Source organism: Lampris incognitus, chromosome 11 (assembly GCF_029633865.1).
Source record: "Lampris incognitus isolate fLamInc1 chromosome 11, fLamInc1.hap2, whole genome shotgun sequence".
Taxonomy (NCBI): Eukaryota; Metazoa; Chordata; class Actinopteri; order Lampriformes; family Lampridae; genus Lampris; species Lampris incognitus.
In genome coordinates, this window is record NC_079221.1 from 2,490,222 (window position 1) to 2,510,477 (window position 20,256).

At 47.8% G+C, this 20,256-nt stretch overlaps 1 protein-coding gene across 1 annotated transcript in view; it reads left to right on the plus strand.

Moving 5' to 3' along the window:
- Positions 1–8,411: 8,411 nt before the first annotated feature.
- kcnj3a (potassium inwardly rectifying channel subfamily J member 3a) overlaps positions 8,412–20,256 on the plus strand; it is a 48,523-nt gene continuing 36,678 nt past the window's right edge. Inside the window, exons 1-2 of the mRNA XM_056289170.1 lie at positions 8,412–9,089; positions 9,751–9,967. Of these exons, the coding sequence (XP_056145145.1) occupies positions 8,412–9,089; positions 9,751–9,967 (895 nt within the window). The remainder of the gene's footprint in view (positions 9,090–9,750; positions 9,968–20,256) is intronic.

Here is a 20,256-nt window from a genome sequence, read left to right on the forward strand (position 1 = left end):
ATCATCAACTCATCCGGGGCTATAACATCAGGTCACTGCACATCTATGGCTGGCATAGCCGAGACACGCACACATGTGGCAGCTATGCTGTTCAAGGTGGAGGCGGTAGTCAGATGCAGGGAGACCAAAACAGTGACTGGCCAACCTGCATACTGGATGATACCGAGCAACATCACAAAGGTGGGAGCAGAGGCAGGACACAGAATGGACTTCACCTCTGCCAAAGCGAAAAGAAAGTCTGTGAATAGACTCCTGGATGGTGAGGTAGACAGCACGCCTGCTCTAAGGACTTCAAACACCTGCAAGTTCGGCATTGCTACACAGGAGCAGTGGGCGTCATATCTTGCACAACTGCAGAAAGTATCCCCGAAAGCTGCAATTCTGTCAAATTTGCCCAGTTATTGTGACGCATGTGCAGACCCTGTGCAGCCATTCTCAGCACCAGATTCGCTGCGCTGTCTCCGTGATGAGAAAATGGATGACAGTGAACTCTCTGTCTTGAGCCTGCACTGCAAAACCTTGGCAAGTAAGGTAGACGTTTCACCTGAGCAGGTACACTTCATTGAAAGACAGATCAGAAAGCAGCCCCAATCCTCATCTTGGCATCACTTCCGCACTGGAAGGATAACTGCATCAAATATGCATTCAGTCTTTGTGTCTGACTTGGACAAGCCTGCACTGTCCACAGTGAAAGTTTGTTATCCCAACAGCGATCCTCTGAACAAATGTTCTGCTACTGCATGGGGGAGACGAAATGAGGAGAATGCAAGAACACAGTATAGAGTGCAGGCTGAGAAACATCACTGTGATGTAGAGATGACTGAGTGTAGCTTCATCGTAAACCCAAAGTGTCCTCAGGTTGGGGCATCGCCAGACGGGATGGTGCAGTGCACCTGCTATGGAAGAGGCTGCATTGAGATAAAGTGACCATACAAGCACTGTGAGAGCACTGTGAAGGAGGCATGCAGTGACAGACACGTCTGTTTGGAAGTAGTGGATGGAGAGCTACAGCTTAAGAAGGGTAGTCCATACTACAAGCAGGTCCAGGCACAAATGTTTGTGGCTGATCTAGAGTACTGGGACTTTGTTTTGTGGACTTGGAAAGACTGCGCTGTATTGCGTGTTGCGCCTGACCCACAGCTCTGGAGTGCTCTTTTGAAAAAGGCACATCACTTCTTTGAGCACGTGCGTCTCCCTGAACTTGTAGGCTGTTACTTCACTCAGGGTGCAAGACAGATGCCACTTCAAGGGATTTCTACTCCTGCAGGGAATCAGAAAAGAACACGCCAAGCATCCGACACGGAGGTTTAGGGTTAGTTGTGTGTCTTCTTTTATCTGAATTGCTGTATTATTTTGCGTTATTTAGACATGGACTAGCCTTCTGATGCAAGTTGACTGACCAAAGAAGACACGCTCTTTCTTTTACTTATGTCTCTCTTACACACACATCTGCCGATACATACAGGACAAAAGATGCTTAGATGTTTAGAAAAACTTATGTACGTTGCTTATGTTGCGGAAGCATGTACTGTACTTATTTGTTTGTATTGTGCCGATGAACTTCAGATACTTGTAAATACATAATTAAATGAACTTCAATACATGCACTTTGGATAACATTTGGTTTCCTTATGTCATTTGGCTGTGAAAATGTTGGTAACAAGGAAAGAGTCAAGAACACGTTTATGAAAAGTCAACTTATTCAACTTTATTGTTGGTGATGATGGTGCAAGTATTCAGATCCTTTACTTGAATATGTACATGTTTGATTGCTATTACAGCTGCGTTCATTTGAATGGTGCAGTTAAAGGCTGAGCTTAACGTCAGCACACATCACATTTTTAAACTAGAGCTGGACATTGGTTTGTCAGCGCACAGCAGACGGTGACAGTCTTATCTAAAATGTGACTGCCTCACCTTCACATGCAAGTATCATGTTGATGGGTATGGTTCCTGTTAAGACTTTATACTTCTGACAAACATTTCCGATGACCCTTTCAACGTGGATTCTCAGATGTGTGTGTCTTCTTTTATTACCATTTTAGCGATAAAAAAGAAAGTGAATGAAAGGAAATGCTCCGAGTAGGGTACAGCGTTTACCACAGAAACACCAGAAACATGGCGGCTGACTCAGAGCACGCGTGTGTGTGACGTCATATGTCAAAGCCCTATAGTCGCCGCAGCTCGTTTTGCTCGTTTGGTTGAACCCATGGCATTTGGGTCACAGATGCTAACAGTCTATTTGTGTTTAGCGCCAGCAAAGATTCTGCGTCGCGTTGATCAGTGCGTCATTTCCTGCTGCATTCCTATTGGTTGGTCGGTAGACGTAGTAGGTGGCAGCAGCAGTCACATTGTGAGATGGTCATCCTGAATTTCTGACACTGCCGGGTTATCTTCGGTTGCAAGACCGTAATGACGGCCGTCTTTGAACCTGTCTCACAGTGCGACATAGGAACAGCGTTTTGGAGCCACGACCAAAGACATCGCCACGTTTAGTCATCTTTCATCTGAGAGGGCCCAAGTCGCACAGTGTATGCCGGCCTTTAGAAATGGCATTGTGGAGCTTCACAGACAGCAGCTAGAGTCACACTAAGTGTGTGCGCTGACACCAGTGCCAGCCCAGAGCTGTGCTGTTACGCAGTCATTCCGTTGGAAATGGTCATGTTAGCCATCTGAGAAGACGTCCGCTTGTTCAGTAGGACATGTCAGACTCAGGTGTAGTAGATGTGGTCAGGGAGTTTTAATGAGGCTGGTAGGCTTCACCAAGGACCAGACTGACGTATTGGCCAATTGATCCCTGGGGGCGAAGGCATCCCCATCCAAAAGTCATCAAATTGGATGAAAAATCAATTAGTGAGGCAAATTTCAGCATAGGAATGCGTCATAGCACCAGGGCAGAGCAGAAGAGCCAGATGTTTGACACCACACCTTGTGGGAGGTCATCACGGCCGAAAACAGCTTTCTGGGCAAATCCTCCCAGTGGACTAAGGAAGTCCGCACTGTGAGCGAATTGGTTTTATTTTCCTCTTCTTGAATTAAGGCATGTCAAAGCTTTGCATTTTTGCAACGAATACTAACAATTAAATCATTGCATAGCATTTTTAAATTTGCTCTTGAATTACTTGAAGTGAACCTAAGTGACGCTAGACACAAGCACAGATTCCATGCTGATCTGAGTTCATCTAAACCCTGATCATCAACAGATAATATGATTAAACCCTGATCATCAACAGATAATATGAGGATTAAACCCTGATCATCAACGGATAATATGATGATTAAACCCTGATCATCAACAGATAATACGATGATTAAACTGATCATCAACAGATAATATGATGATTAAACCCTGATCATCAACAGATAATATGATGATTAAACCCTGATCATCAACAGATAATATGATGATTAAACCCTGATCATCAACAGACAATATGATGATTAAACCCTGATCATCAACAGACAATATGATGATTAAACTGATCATCAACAGATAATATGATGATTAAACCCTGATCATCAACAGATAATATGATGATTAAACTGATCATCAACACATAATATGATGATTAAACCCTGATCATCAACAGATAATATGATGATTAAACCCTGATCATCAACAGACAATATGATGATTAAACCCTGATCATCAACAGACAATATGATGATTAAACTGATCATCAACAGATAATATGATGATTAAACTGATCATCAACAGATAATATGATGATTAAACCCTGATCATCAACAGATAATATGATGATTAAACTGATCATCAACAGATAATATGATGATTAAACCCTGATCATCAACAGATAAATATGATGATTAAACTGATCATCAACAGATAATATGATGATTAAAACCTGATCATCAACACATAATATGATGATTAAACCCTGATCATCAACAGACAATATGATGATTAAACTGATCATCAACAGATAATATGATGATTAAACTGATCATCAACAGACAATATGATGATTAAACCCTGATCATCAACAGATAATATGATGATTAAACTGATCATCAACAGACAATATGATGATTAAACCCTGATCATCAACAGACAATATGATTAAACTGATCATCAACAGATAATATGATGATTAAACTGATCATCAACAGATAATATGATAATTAAACTGATCATCAACAGATAATATGATGATTAAACCCTGATCATCAACAGATAATATAATTAAACTAATCATCAACAGATAATATGATTAAAACCTAAAAGTGGCTAAATTGCAGTGATACTGTTGCCTGCGGTTATTGATTTAAGAATAGACAGCATGTCAGGAGGTAGAGAACATGAAAGCGAGTGAGACGGAGACAAATGATGTGTGTGTGTGTGTGTGTGTGTGTGTGTGTGTGTGTGTGTGTGTGTGTGTGTGTGTGTGTGTAGAGAGAGAGTGTTCATATGGCCTCATACGTGTGCTGGAGAGAGAAGGTGTGCATGCTGGGGCAGCTATTGTGTGGGTGTATTCCTTGGTGGCAGGTGCTCTTGGTAATATTAGTGGGTTTGGGGTGGTGCATCGTGATCGCAGCTCCATCAGAGCTCCTTGTACCCCTTGAGATCACATACGGATGGTAGCAACTGTCAGCAGCTCTCCTGCATAACCTGTTCCTCTGCGCAGATGAGCGATATTCTCCTTTGCAGGGAGGAAGAAAAGCATTCAGGGAATAAAGCAGGTGCACCCATCCGTGGAGTTGAAGTGGGTTGTCAGTGGCTGTTAGCAGAGCTGACCCAGAAGAACGGCGAGTAAAGAAGGTGCATCTATAACTGTCTACAACACGTGTGGGGTGTCTTGCTTGGTCTGCAGACATGCTGTTTTTCACAACAGCCAAACAATTGCAATAACATGGTCACGCATCGTATCTTTTATACGCAGTTCCCCATCAGACAAATAGAATAAACCTGTCCTCACGATTATGGAAACAAAACTGTTATCAGTGGCACCTGAGAAAAAAAATGAATGGGGGTGGGGGCAAAGCAGGCCCACCCAGATAGCAAAATTGCTGTGGCCCGGACCCGTCCCACACCCGACACTTCGTCCAGCCCACATACCACGTGGAATGATGGCACTTGGGAGGTCCACTCCTGTTTGCCAGATCTGGGCCAGAACCAAGCCATAGCAATGCCGCATGTGCCACATATTTGCCAAAAGTGGCCCATATTTGTGAACACTTCAGGATCACATCCAGATCACATGTTGCCCAGAGCACCGCATCTTTGCCAAAAAAGAAAAAAGCCCACATTTGATTTGGCATATTTGGGCCATATTTGCTATTATACATGTGGGCCACTTCAGGCTAACATCCATTTTGTCAGGGCCAGAGGAAGGCCATCAGTGCCGCATCATTGCCTGAAGTGGCCCACATCCAGATGCTATCTGGGCAATGATTTTCAGGGACTGGCACTAAATTGTTTGATTGTAAATGCACATTTCGATATAATGGAATTAATGATCCTGTATGAAGTCATAGCATTGTGCTCAAGCCACTGTTGCAGGCTCCCTCTTTATTACTGCAGTATTTGCAGACAGAACTATGTTAAAGTTATGAAGTATCTACAAACCAACCCAGGGTCTATAACTGTAAGGTTTCTTGTGAGAACTGTAGGAATGCTGATCTGAACTATTATAAAGTGTTTATTGTCATTTGAACTGTCAGATGGTTGCTCACAGACTGAAGGACACCGCTCACACCAGGAATCAGAATTTGCACATTTGTTCTACAGAAAGTAGCATGGGGCACAGTCAATTCACACACAGTGGCAGGTGTAATGACAACGATGCTGTATAGATCGGGTATATATATCACCGACCTGTAGGTGTCGCTGTGGTTCGTGAGCTATAGTACACCTGCGTAATCGAGAGGGAAGAAGAAGACAGGTTTCGAGGACAGGAAATAAGGAGCTAGCGCGGCTAGCGAGTTACAAACTGAACAAAGCTGGGGGGGTTAAGTTTAACTATGAATAACATTTATTTACAGGAAATTATTAACAGCGATAAACCACATAAAACTGCAGAAATGGAAGCAAATAAGGCTGCGTGTAAGAGCTGCTCAACTTTCGCCGCGAATTCGCAGCACGTCACTCCTGCGTCACGTGTGTGCCACTAATTGAAGTCCCCCTTGCTACAACAAGGTAACCCGGAACTAAGATTCATTCGTTAAGGTTGGTGATATACAGACTACAACAGAAAATGTGACGCACAGGTTTTGGGAATGTTCGCCAAGAGAGAGAAACTAAAATAAAGATAACACGAACACCGTGTCGACTCAGCCACACTCACACAAAATCCGGCCGTGTTGTTGTTTGGAAGATGGGGGGTAATGTGGCCGTGTATTTACGGAGGGTGAGCAAAGGCAAGGCAACTCTATTGACATAGCACATTTTATACAAGAGGCAGACTCAATGGGCCTCACATAAAACATTATGCAATACAAAGGGATTTAACAACTAATTCATAGACATTTAAATGAAAGAATAAAAGAAAACGTACAGTGTCATCGGCATATAGTAGACAATTAGACTACTGGGAAGGTCATTGATATACAGAAGAAAGCAAAGGAAACTGGGCGGACATATCACCGCTGTTGTGTTGTGTTCAGAAAGCAGGCCAGGACGCCGCCGCCGCCGCCCCCGCCCCCGCCCCCGCCGCCGCCGCTCTACGCGGCCTCTGCGTCGCCTCGTTCATTCTGACCGGCGCAGCGTCACAGGCAGACCCGACCAGACGACCCAGAGCCCGCAGGCTCCACCAATCGATCCCAGCGCAATAAAAACAGCGCCAAATCAAATGCAGCACCGTCGATGCGTGCAGACGTAACAACAGTATCCGGCGCAGATCCGCAAAACGGACCCGCCTGTGTCTTTCACACAACAGGTACCCTTGGCCACCCCTAGATCCGCCCTTGGCGTCGCTTTTGATCCAACAGACTGAGCGCAGCCTCGGCAGACCCAATCAGACTGGGGGGGGGGTTGTTTTAATTGCATATAACACTGAATTATTCTCGAAGCTCCCCAAAAACTGAAGTTAGGCTACTTCCCCTTAACCACCCAGAAAATCTGAACAAATAAATATCCCCGTTCCTTTTATAGCCTATATGTGATTTGATTAAATAAAAGTTTGATTTACTAATACTAATTAAGCCGTCGTGGGAGTGTAATTTCACAGCTTTCACTGCGCATCATAAAAACACGGTGGAAGTATCAGGAACCTCGTCCCTCCCCCTTCAAACTGGCTTTGTACCACCAGGCAGTGGGCAGTGCAGCGCTGCACACGGAACGTGCAAGTGCGCAGGAGCCGTTCAGGAGCCGTGCAGGAGCCGCGAAGGAGCCGTGCAGGAGCCGTTGCAGGAGTCGTGCAGGAGCCGTTGCAGGAGCCGCGCAGGAGCCGTGCAGGAGCCGCGCAGGAGCCGTTGCAGGAACCGCGCAGGAGCCGTTGCAGGAGCCGTGCAGGGCGACCGAAGGGAACGCGGATCCCGGGAGCCGAGAGTCTCTTCTGGATCTTTATCCTCCCAGCTCCGTGGAGTCGGAGGTGAAGGGGAAAGGAGCGAGGGGGAAATCTGGCGATTCGTGTTCCTGCGCGGGGCAACATGACGACGGGACGGTGATCTCCTCGGTCCATGGTCTCTTACAACCCTGCGCCTGAACGCGCTTGTCGCCCAGATGTGTACAGATGCGTGCAGATGTGTACAGATGTGAACAAAGACGGTGTGGACAGCGGATCCTCTCCAAGTCACCGCGGCGGGACGTGCGCACGGAGCCGCTTCATCGTGGAAACCGTGGCCAAGCCTTTATTACGCAGAGAAGTAGTCGTTGTTCACGGGACATTACCGGGCTCTGCTCTCTGAAAGAAACCCTTACCGAGGACAGCTTGGCTTGGTTTGGCTTGGCTTGGCTCGGCTCGGCTCGGCTCGGCTTGGTTTGTTGTTTTGTTGTTGTTGCATTTTTGCGTAGCTGGAGTCTCCATGGGCGATGAGTAATCTACGCCATACCAAATAATCAAAGTGGAAAGACCCGGACTGCGACTGGCGCGTTTGGACCCCTTATCCGGGTGCGTCGCCTGTTTTTCATATGGCTCTCCTCGGGGTTCGTGAACTGCTGGTGCATCTCTGATATTACATGTTATTACATGTTATTACATGATATTACATGGCTGTGGAGTGTGCCAACAGATCGTGCAAGGAGAGAGAGAGAGGGGGGGAGGACGGTGCACGACCAGTTAAGTGAAGACGGCGCACTTTTTCTCGCCCTTCTTTCCAATTAGGAAGTGTCATTATCACTATTGCGCACGGCCGTAAGGACACAGCTGCAGCGACCACGACCGCGTCCTGCACGACACCTCTCCCCGGACCCCGGACCCCGTACCCGTCTCTCCCGCTCCTGCCATCGTAGTATGTCTGCACTTCGAAAGAAATTTGGGGACGATTACCAGGTAGTGACCACCTCATCCAGCGGGTCCGGGTTCAGCCAGCCTCCCCCGGAGAAGAAGAAGAAGAGGCAGCGTTTCGTGGACAAGAACGGGCGGTGCAACGTCCAGCATGGGAACCTGGGCGGGGAGACCAGCAGATACCTCTCAGACTTGTTCACCACACTGGTAGACCTGAAATGGCGGTGGAATCTCTTCATTTTCATCCTCACCTACACAGTGGCCTGGCTTTTCATGGCCTCCATGTGGTGGGTCATAGCCTACATCCGGGGAGACCTGAACAGAGCCCACGATGAGAAGTACACCCCGTGTGTGGCCAACGTCTACAACTTCCCCTCGGCGTTCCTGTTCTTCATAGAGACCGAGGCCACCATAGGGTACGGCTACAGGTACATCACGGACAAATGTCCCGAGGGGATCATTCTCTTCCTGTTCCAGTCCATTCTGGGCTCCATCGTTGATGCCTTTCTGATCGGCTGCATGTTCATTAAGATGTCTCAGCCCAAGAAAAGGGCCGAGACCCTGATGTTCAGCGAGCACGCAGCTATTTCTATGCGAGACGGCAAACTAACTCTCATGTTCAGGGTGGGCAACCTGCGCAACAGCCACATGGTCTCCGCACAGATCCGCTGCAAACTGCTGAAAGTAAGTGCACGGCACTTCCCTGGCCCGGGGTGGCCAGCATCTCTTATGGGCTTACTGCCTGTCTCACCTTTCATCCTTCATTAAAGCACCCACATGTGCCCTGACTTGCACCAACACCACGCACGGTGTGCCCTGCACACCAGCACCTTCTCCACACAACTCTAACCCGTCCTGTTTTGACTCTATGCCTTCTGCTGTTACCTCATTTATTTAGGAACACCCCCCCCCCCAAACTCACACCCCTTTATGTATTATTTGATAAATTTCTGTCTGGCTGTGGGGAAAAAATCCTCACAAGGTAAGTTTGAAGGAAATGTTCAGGTCCTTTCTAAACGAGGCCTGGAGAGCAGTGTTGTTTCTCTTTGCTCATTTTGCACCTAATGTAACACTTAGAATTACGTTGTATATGGTTTTGTGTGTGTGTGTGTGTGTGTGTGTGTGTGTGTTCTGTGGCTTATTGCTGGGTTTTAAATGTGATATCCCTCACTATAGCAGGGCCTCACAGTTTGAGTCTCCTAGGCTGTCTCCTCACTGGCGACTGCACGCTTTGATTGCTCACAAAATGAGAAGGGCTGTCACTATGGCTCACTTTGTAGCTGTGGTTAAACCGTTCTCCCATTGCCCCCCATCACCCCCCCCCCTCTCTGAACGCCCTCCGTAGTCTCGCCAGACGCCCGAGGGCGAGTTTCTTCCGCTGGATCAGTTGGAGTTGGATGTGGGTTTCAGCACCGGGGCAGACCAGCTCTTTCTCGTCTCGCCACTCACGATCTGCCATGTGATTGACACCAAAAGCCCCTTCTACGAACTCTCCCAGAGGTCCATGCAAACGGAGCAGTTTGAAATTGTGGTGATACTAGAAGGGATCGTGGAGACCACAGGTGAGCGAGTACACATCATCCCAGACACAACACAGACTCACACACATGTAGAACAAGAGGCCCCCATATAGTGGCTTGCTGACCAGCAGGACACAAGTACACATAATGTGGATATATCACACACAGTAGCAAATCTTCTGTGTCATGATGAAAGAAAACGAATGTGTTTTAGGACATCAGGAAATCTGTTTATTCATACCGCGTGACAAATAACTGAGTGGCTTTTTGAAGGAGTTAAGAGTCCACATCCAAAATGGGCTCTTGGTTGACCTCAGGATGTCTTCTTGATTGCATTTTATTGATCTAATTCCCGGGCAAACCTGTATTTGACGACACATGGTCGAGCTTGCCTTGTATAAACTGATTGCATGCAGTGGACATTGCATGACACCGTTAATAATAATCCTCGTGTTGAGCCTCTCTGGGTTTTGGGCAGTGTGGCGAGCTTGCAAATGTTCTATAACATGAGTTGCTGAATATATAATTTAATTTTTTGCTTATGTTCGGTGCATATTGATGTAGGCCACTTGAGAGTTTTGCCGGGCCTGTATGGGTTGTTTTTTTCCCTCTATTGAGGTGTGTTTGTGCCTTCACAATGACACATTTTCACCTCATGGCTACGATATACAGGGGGTATCATAATTTGCGCTTTAGTGTCTTTTTGCATTTCCCTGAAGAATGCATGCCATGGGTGAAGTTGTCTAATGTGATAATAAGCATTTACCAGTTCAGAACTAAATTTGACTGAGCTGAGCTGCTCGGTGAAGGGCTGGCTCAGTGGGATTCTGCCATTGACCACACAGCAGTGGTAATGGGCTGCACTGCAGAAAGTGTGTCTTGCTGAGGGCAGATGAATTCTTTAAAGATGGTGTTGACACACCCGTAATAACTGTAATGCCATTGCTGAGTCTTGCAGCTCTGACCCGACTGATGTGTGATGTGTCAATAATTGATAGGCATCAGATTTTGTTGTCGTTTCCATTCACTTAACAAGATTTGGCCCATTTCATGCAAAATATACTGGGATTCAGTCTCATCATCGTTCTCCCAGCTCTTGGATGTTGACACCACAGCTCATCATATGGAGCCTTCGCTAAGTGTACAAGTCAATAAAAGTAAATTTGCTGCACAAATTAGCTACTTACAGGCTAATTTCTCTAAACTGAAATGCTTTCTTTCTGTCCTTCACCCCACCTTTATTTGCTTTTATACTTCTGTTTGTCTTTCTTTCTTTCTTTTTGTCTATACAACGCACAACGTGTGCACCCCAGTTTTTCTTGCTATGTAAAATGTGGAATAATAATCATGAAGAGTTAAACTTTGCAGAGGTCATTGTGCAAATTATTTTGTGGTCAGCAAGTCCACTTTTTTTTCTTTTTTTTTTAGTTTGCTGCACCAGCATCTACCAATGCTGTACAAAGTTAATGTAGCAGTAATAAAATGCAAACAGTAATAGAGATCTAGTAGTAGTAACATGCAAGTACTTTAGAGGGACGGCACGCTTTAACAAGTATTAAATCAAATAGATTAGATGTTTACAGTGACTTTTGCCCTTACGAATGCGCAGTATCTTCTGTAAATCTGAAAACTTTGGAGTCCCTTTTGCACAAGTTTCCTGCTGTCAGACGTTTCTGCATGGAGTGAGCACTCGTGGTCGTATCAAGTTGGTGGAGAGGCTGATGTAAAAACAATCTATAGTTAAAAATTGATGTACAGTGTAACTCTAAATCCTCAGACGCTTTCATTTCTGGCCAATGCAACTCTGTTTCCATGGCAACCCCTCCTTGAGCATCCAGGATTGCAGCACTGCACCTAAACTTAGATTTTTATTCATATAGGAATCATAATACACTTTTCGTAATACACTGGCAATGTGGCATGGCAAACATGAAAGTGAAAAGGGTTTACTGACAGCATCACGGGGCATTAAGAGGGATCTCGTGTGAACTATAACAGGGGGAACTCTGGGGAGCACACTGTACCATGAAGTACGCGGCTTGCCAGAGCAGGTGATACAGCCGAGACAGAATAAGATGAAATATGTATGAGGCTTGCTGTTTACTTGTGAAGGAGCTGCCCGACTCTCCGGGTCCATGTTGTTTTTTTGTTTTTTATTTTTTGCATGTTGAAAAATCTCTGTCTGCAACACAAGTTGAAATACTGCAGATAAAACGCATGCTTTCATCAATTTTACACTTATCTCTAGAGGTAACCTACGTCAGTAGATGCAACCCTCCCTTTTTTTAGTCGACAACACCTTTTTTATTTGTCTTACGTACGTATTTCAACCCGAAGTGCGTCATTCACATGAAAACATAAAATAAAGTAGACCAACTTATGAGTGAGTCCACTTTGAACTGCAACACTTGAGATCCCAGAAGTGCTCCATCTTCCAGAGACAGCTGTCAAATGTGCTGATATTGTATGAACTGTATGAGTTGTATAGTTGTTCCCCTTTGGATTCAGGATCAGGACCCTTCCTGATCACAGCCATGAGGAACAGTCCAGCAGAGACACACCGCTGGTGGCTTCGTAGCAGCACACCGAGGCTGTGCTCTGCCAAGGCGTCGCTTCTTACTCGTCTGCAGGAAGACATTTTCACTTGGGGAAGCTGACAGGTGAAATAAGACGGGGGATCCACTAGTATACTGCAGAGGATATCTGATTCCTCACTGCGGTATTTACTCAGACGACAAATACATCCTGCATAAAAGTCCAGCGCACACTGGCGGAAATGCTCATTTAAAAACCCTACCACAGAATCACAACGCACAAACAGCAAACCCCACAGATTGTAGCCGGGTTAACTGGGACTAAATGGGTCGAGTCAAGTCCATTTTGTTTGTTTTGCCCAGTAGCACAAATTACACATCTGCCTCAAGGGGCTTTACAGTGACACAACATCCTGTCCCTGGGTCATGTCTTTTTTCTTTGTTTTTAATTTTTCCCCCCAGTTGTACTTGGCCAATTACCCCACTCTCCCGAGCCATCCCGGTCTCTGCTCCACCCCCTCTGCTGATCCGGGGGGGGGGGCTGCAGACTACCACATGCCTCCTCCATACATGTGGAGTCACCAGCCACTTCTTTTCACCTGACAGTGAGGAGTTTCACCAGGGGGACGTAGCACATGGGAGGATCACGCTATTCCCCCCAGTTCCCCCTCCCCCCTGAACAGGCGCCCCGACCGACCACAGGAGGCGCTAGTGCAGTGACCAGGACACATACTCACATCCGGTTTCCCACCCGCAGACACGGCCAATTGTATCTGTAGGGACGCCCGACCAAGCCGGAGGTAGCACGGGGATTCGAACCGGCGATCCCCGTGTTGGTAGGCAACGGAATAGACCGCTATGTACCCGGAAGCCCCGTTAAACGGGTCATTTCTGGTCACAACAACGACCATGATGACGAACAACCGCAGTGCACTAAGCTGGTGAACGTTGTAAAGGTGAGTGCGCGTTAAATGGCGTCGTGCGTCTGGGACCGGAAACGTGCACAAGCCGCACGGGGAGAACCCGGAAGTGCTGTTTCATTTGCTCCACGCGATTCCAAGCACAGCACAGAACGACCGCGTGCCTTTCACTTTCTTGGAGAATAAACAGGGTTTTGACTGCGTTTCACTGCATATCAACTAACACCCCCCCCCCAAAAAAAAGGCTGAGGTTTAAGAAACAGACCGGGTGCGAGAGATATTGGCCTTGGTAGTTCAACGTGTCTGTTTTTACGGTCTTCTCCAGTGTGTTCGGGTGTTTCGGATCACGAAGTGTTCATACACATGCGTAGTGTTTATTATAACAATGCTAAGAGAATCACGGGTAGCCTGCTTGTTGTCTGCGAGCCGCTGCAGGCCTGGATGAGCCCACGTTGAGTCATCCTGCTGTAGGCCCGCCCGCCTGGGACGGCCTCACAGAACATCTCAAGCTTAACAAAGCATCTTTTAAAGGTCACTGAGGAAGTCCGGCAGTGTGTTGGTTGGAATGTGGCGGTACGGTAGTGTCACCATGCAGGGCCACGGTTCACTATCTATCACGGTAGTGTCACCATGCAGGGCCACGGTTCACTATATATCACGGTAGTGTCACCATGCAGGGCCACGGTTCACTATCTATCACGGTAGGGTCACCATGCAGGGCCACGGTTCACTATATATCACGGTAGTGTCACCATGCAGGGCCACGGTTCACTATCTATCACGGTAGTGTCACCATGCAGGGCCACGGTTCACTATATATCACGGTAGGGTCACCATGCAGGGCCACGGTTCACTATATATCACAGTAGGGTCACCATGCAGGGCCACGGTTCACTATATATCACGGTAGTGTCACCATGCAGGGCCACGGTTCACTATATATCACGGTAGTGTCACCATGCAGGGCCACGGTTCACTATATATCACGGTAGTGTCACCATGCAGGGCCACGGTTCACTATCTATCACGGTAGTGTCACCATGCAGGGCCACGGTTCACTATATATCACGGTAGTGTCACCATGCAGGGCCACGGTTCACTATATATCACGGTAGTGTCACCATGCAGGGCCACGGTTCACTATCTATCACGGTAGGGTCACCATGCAGGGCCACGGTTCACTATATATCACGGTAGTGTCACCATGCAGGGCCACGGTTCACTATCTATCACGGTAGGGTCACCATGCAGGGCCACGGTTCACTATATATCACGGTAGTGTCACCATGCAGGGCCACGGTTCACTATATATCACGGTAGGGTCACCATGCAGGGCCACGGTTCACTATATATCATGGTAGGGTCACCATGCAGGGCCACGGTTCACTATATATCACGGTAGGGTCACCATGCAGGGCCACGGTTCACTATATATCACGGTAGGGTCACCATGCAGGGCCACGGTTCACTATATATCACGGTAGTGTCACCATGCAGGGCCACGGTTCACTATATATCACGGTAGGGTCACCATGCAGGGCCACGGTTCACTATATATCACGGTAGTGTCACCATGCAGGGCCACGGTTGACTATATATCACGGTAGGGTCACCATGCAGGGCCACGGTTCACTATATCACGGTAGTGTCACCATGCAGGGCCACGGTTGACTATATATCACGGTAGTGTCACCATGCAGGGCCACGGTTCACTATATATCACGGTAGTGTCATCATGCAGGGCCACGGTTCACTATATATCACGGTAGGGTCACCATGCAGGGCCACGGTTCACTATATATCACGGTAGTGTCACCATGCAGGGCCACGGTTCACTATATATCACGGTAGTGTCACCATGCAGGGCCACGGTTGACTATATATCACGGTAGTGTCACCATGCAGGGCCACGGTTCACTATATATCACGGTAGTGTCATCATGCAGGGCCACGGTTCACTATATCACGGTAGTGTCACCATGCAGGGCCACGGTTGACTATATATCACGGTAGGGTCACCATGCAGGGCCATGGTTCACTATTTATCACGGTAGGGTCACCATGCAGGGCCACGGTTCACTATATATCACGGTAGGGTCACCATGCAGGGCCACGGTTCACTATATATCACGGTAGGGTCACCATGCAGGGCCACGGTTCACTATATATCACGGTAGTGTCACCATGCAGGGCCACGGTTCACTATATATCACGGTAGTGTCACCATGCAGGGCCACGGTTCACTATATATCACGGTAGGGTCACCATGCAGGGCCACGGTTCACTATATATCACGGTAGTGTCACCATGCAGGGCCACGGTTCACTATATATCGCGGTAGTGTCACCATGCAGGACCACGGTTCACTATATATCGCGGTAGTGTCACCATGCAGGGCCACGGTTCACTATATATCGCGGTAGTATCACCATGCAGGGCCACGGTTCACTATAGATCACGGTAGTGTCACCATGCAGGGCCACGGTTCACTATATATCACGGTAGGGTCACCATGCAGGGCCACGGTTCACTATATATCACGGTAGTGTCACCATGCAGGACCACGGTTCACTATATATCACGGTAGTGTCACCATGCAGGGCCACGGTTCACTATATATCACGGTAGGGTCACCATGCAGGGCCACGGTTCACTATATATCACGGTAGGGTCACCATGCAGGGCCACGGTTCACTATATATCACGGTAGGGTCACCATGCAGGGCCACGGTTCACTATATATCACGGTAGTGTCACCATGCAAGGCCACGGTTCACTATATCACGGTAGGGTCACCATGCAGGACCACGGTTCACTATATATCGTGGTAGGGTCACCATGCAGGGCCACGGTTCACTATATATCGTGGTAGGGTCACCATGCAGGGCCACGGTTCACTATATATCACGGTAGGGTCACCATGCAGGACCACGGTTCACTATATATCACGGTAGGGTCACCATGCAGGGCCACGGTTCACTATATCACGGTAGGGTCACCATGCAGGGCCACGGTTCACTATATATCACGGTAGGGTCACCATGCAGGGCCACGGTTCACTATATATCACGGTAGGGTCACCATGCAGGGCCACGGTTCACTATATCACGGTAGGGTCACCATGCAGGGCCACGGTTCACTATATCATGGTAGTGTCACCATGCAGGGCCACGGTTCACTATATATCACGGTAGGGTCACCATGCAGGGCCACGGTTCACTATATCACGGTAGTGTCACCATGCAGGGCCACGGTTCACTATATATCACGGTAGTGTCACCATGCAGGACCACGGTTCACTATATATCACGGTAGGGTCGCCATTCAGGGCCACGGTTCACTATATATCACAGTAGGGTCACCATGCAGGGCCACGGTTCACTATATATCACGGTAGGGTCACCATGCAGGGCCACGGTTCACTATATATCACGGTAGTGTCACCATGCAAGGCCACGGTTCACTATATATCATGGTAGTGTCACCATGCAGGGCCACGGTTCACTATATATCACGGTAGGGTCACCATGCAGGGCCACGGTTCACTATATATCACGGTAGGGTCACCATGCAGGGCCACGGTTCACTATATATCATGGTAGGGTCACCATGCAGGACCACGGTTCACTATATATCACGGTAGGGTCACCATGCAGGGCCACGGTTCACTATATATCACGGTAGGGTCACCATGCAGGGCCACGGTTCACTATATATCACGGTAGGGTCACCATGCAGGGCCACGGTTCACTATATATCACGGTAGGGTCACCATGCAGGGCCACGGTTCACTATATATCGTGGTAGGGTCACCATGCAGGGCCACGGTTCACTATATATCACGGTAGGGTCACCATGCAGGACCACGGTTCACTATATATCACGGTAGGGTCACCATGCAGGGCCACGGTTCACTATATATCACGGTAGGGTCACCATGCAGGGCCACGGTTCACTATATATCGTGGTAGTGTCACCATGCAGGGCCACGGTTCACTATATATCACGGTGTATTGCGATACTGTAGGAAAGGGCATATACTGCAATGTTCTTTGTGCTTATGCTACTTCCTGTTCCACGTGGTGTTGCTGGGTTGGAGGGGAAGAGTCAGTGGCTGAAGATAGATTACAACAACACTTACCTGGCGGTCGTGGGGTTACACACGACACAACATATCTGTCACGATCCTTTACATGCAAACAATTAAAAATCGATAGAGTGGTTTTGAGAATCAATAGAGTATCACACAAGATAATATTGCGATACTGGAGTGTATCGATATTTTCTGACACCCCTGCGATAAGTGCGGTAGCTCCGCTCGGGACAGTACATCTCAAGCTTAGAAAAGCATCTTAATGTCACCAATAAGTGCGGTGCAGTGAAGGCACCGAGCCACGAGTGATTTATTCATTAGCAGCTTTAGAGCCGGGACATGGCAGCCTGTAAACAGCCGTTTGGGTGCCTCCAACCGTGAAACCAATCACGGTGCCACAATTGAATTCATTTCATAATTTGGTGTGCTGAATTTGCACAGAAGGCAGTTACACCTGTCTAAATGCCGAACCAAATATATCCCGTGGATCAAACACGCACTCTTGTTCTTTGAGGCCTTGCTGCACTACTTTTGGGATTAGGGAAGTCCTGTTAGGAAGGTTTTAGACTCATGATCAGCGTGTGCAGAATGTGTGATGGGCCAGGGGAGGCGCTGTTCCCTGGCAGTACAGCCGGGACGGTCTCTGAGAGGACGCAGCGTTAGAGGCCGGCTGCAGTGGCACAGCACCTTGCAGCAGGGCTGAAGAAGTTTTGAAAAAGGGGTTTTCTCTTCCATTCATTGTGGAAACTGGGAAAATTAACAATTCCTCAGCATAAACTACCGTCGACGGGGGTGTCTTTTTTAAAAAAAATATTTTTTGGCATTTTTGCCTTTATTGGATAGAGGGTAGTGAAGTGGCAGAAAGGAACCAAGGGGAGAGAGCGATGGGTACGACGTGCAACAAAGGTCACTGGCTGGAATCGAACCAGGAACGTTGCAGTTGTGGCGTGTACCATAACCATTTGGCTACCAGGGCGCCCCGGTGATGTGTCTTTAATTCATTCATTCATTTTGGGGGCCCCCCCTTTTTTTCTTCCCAGTTGTACCTGTCCAATTACCCCACTCTTTCCAGCCGTCCCGGTCTCTGCTCCACCCCCTCTGCTGATCCAGGAGGGCTGCAGACTACCACATGCCTCCTCCCATACATGTGGAGTCACCAGCCACTTCTTTTCACCTGACAGTGAGGAGCTTCACCAGGGGGACGTAGCACGTGGGAGGATCACGCTATTCCCCCCAGTTCCCCCTCCCCCCAAGTAGGCACCCCGACCGACCAGAGGAGGCGCTAGTGCAGTGACCAGGACACATACCCACATCTGGCTTCCCACCCACAGATACGGCCAGTTGTGTCTGTAGGGACGCCCGACCAAGCCGGAGGTAACACGGGGATTCAAACCGGCGATCCCCGTGTTGGTAGGCAACGGAAGAGACCGCCACGCTACCCGGACGCCCCCGTGCTGTGACTTTTAATGCAGATGCAAGAAAGGGATGGATGTGCTTTTGGGGAAGTGCTGTGCAGCTGACATGATGTTATTGAGGACCAGCGTGCAGGAGCAGCTGGAGATGTGGCTCATGGTGGCCTCATCAGGACCGGTCGGTCCCCCTGAGCTGGCAGCTCAACCACTTGTTGGAACGGTCAACTCAGCTGTGTGAGCATTTGTTTAGATTCCTGCACTTCCTGTAATTCTCTGCACACTAATTGGCTGGGTCAGACTCCGATGTCTTATCGGCTTTATGGGGACGCGGCACATTTGTATGAGAAAATTACCGCCATAAACCAACGAGTAACCTTCCTTTTGATGGGAAATATCACAGCGAATGCGCCGCATTTCATGTGTTCTATTGACTAAATGCCGTGTGGAGACTTTTCATCTGATCTGCTTCCCTTTGATTATGTAGAAGTGCTTAAGAAGCAGTTTGTGTGATAAAGTTGAACATTGATTTGGACCGTTTCCATAGATCTGATCGGCCCCCTCTTTTTACTGCCTCGAGGCTTTTTCATGATTCACTGCCATAGAAGTGAAAAAATAGAACATCCCCGTTACTGAAATGCAGCTCTCTGCTCATCGTTAAGATGTGTGTGGGAGAGAGGAGACGGTTGCATGAAAGCCTGGTGTGTTGTTAATGTCCGTCTACGCTGACATGTGTACAGAAATGCAGTGTGTTGTGTGGATTTGGATGAAATGGGTTCGAATAACAAAGCCTCTTGTATGCACGGACCACTTTTGACGCTGGTTTTCCAGATAAGAAACACGTACGGAGAAACGGTGCACTTTTTTCACGACCAAAATGGTTTTCTCCTTTGTGTTTTTGGGAAAAGGCAGCTTACGTTTAATCTAGCATATGAATTCACCCTGTTTTCTTGGACCCCCCCCCCCCCCATCGAAGTGAATCATATTTAGCTTGTGTAGATAACAAAAGCACCTACTTCTCTCTGTGGGGTGAAGGGGGAACCGAGTTATCATTTTGCATCATAATGTCATTATGACGTGTGTGTTTTTTGTTTTTCATTTATTTTTTATTATTATTTTTTTCTACGTGGTGATGCTGGTCTTGTGGTTCGGGTCTTGGGTCGTTCCGGTGGCGTCTGGACACTGCTTGGCATCCTCCTCATCATATTCTTCATACATTTTATAAGTCCATCACAACTGCGTTATCCTCTTTCAGTGTTGTATTGTGTAAGTTGTGTAAACACAACATCATGTCACGTTGTGCGTCTTGGGAGAGAGGTCCTCCTCTGGTGCTCCCCCTGAGCTTTCTTCCTGTTGTTTCTCCCCCTGTTAAAGG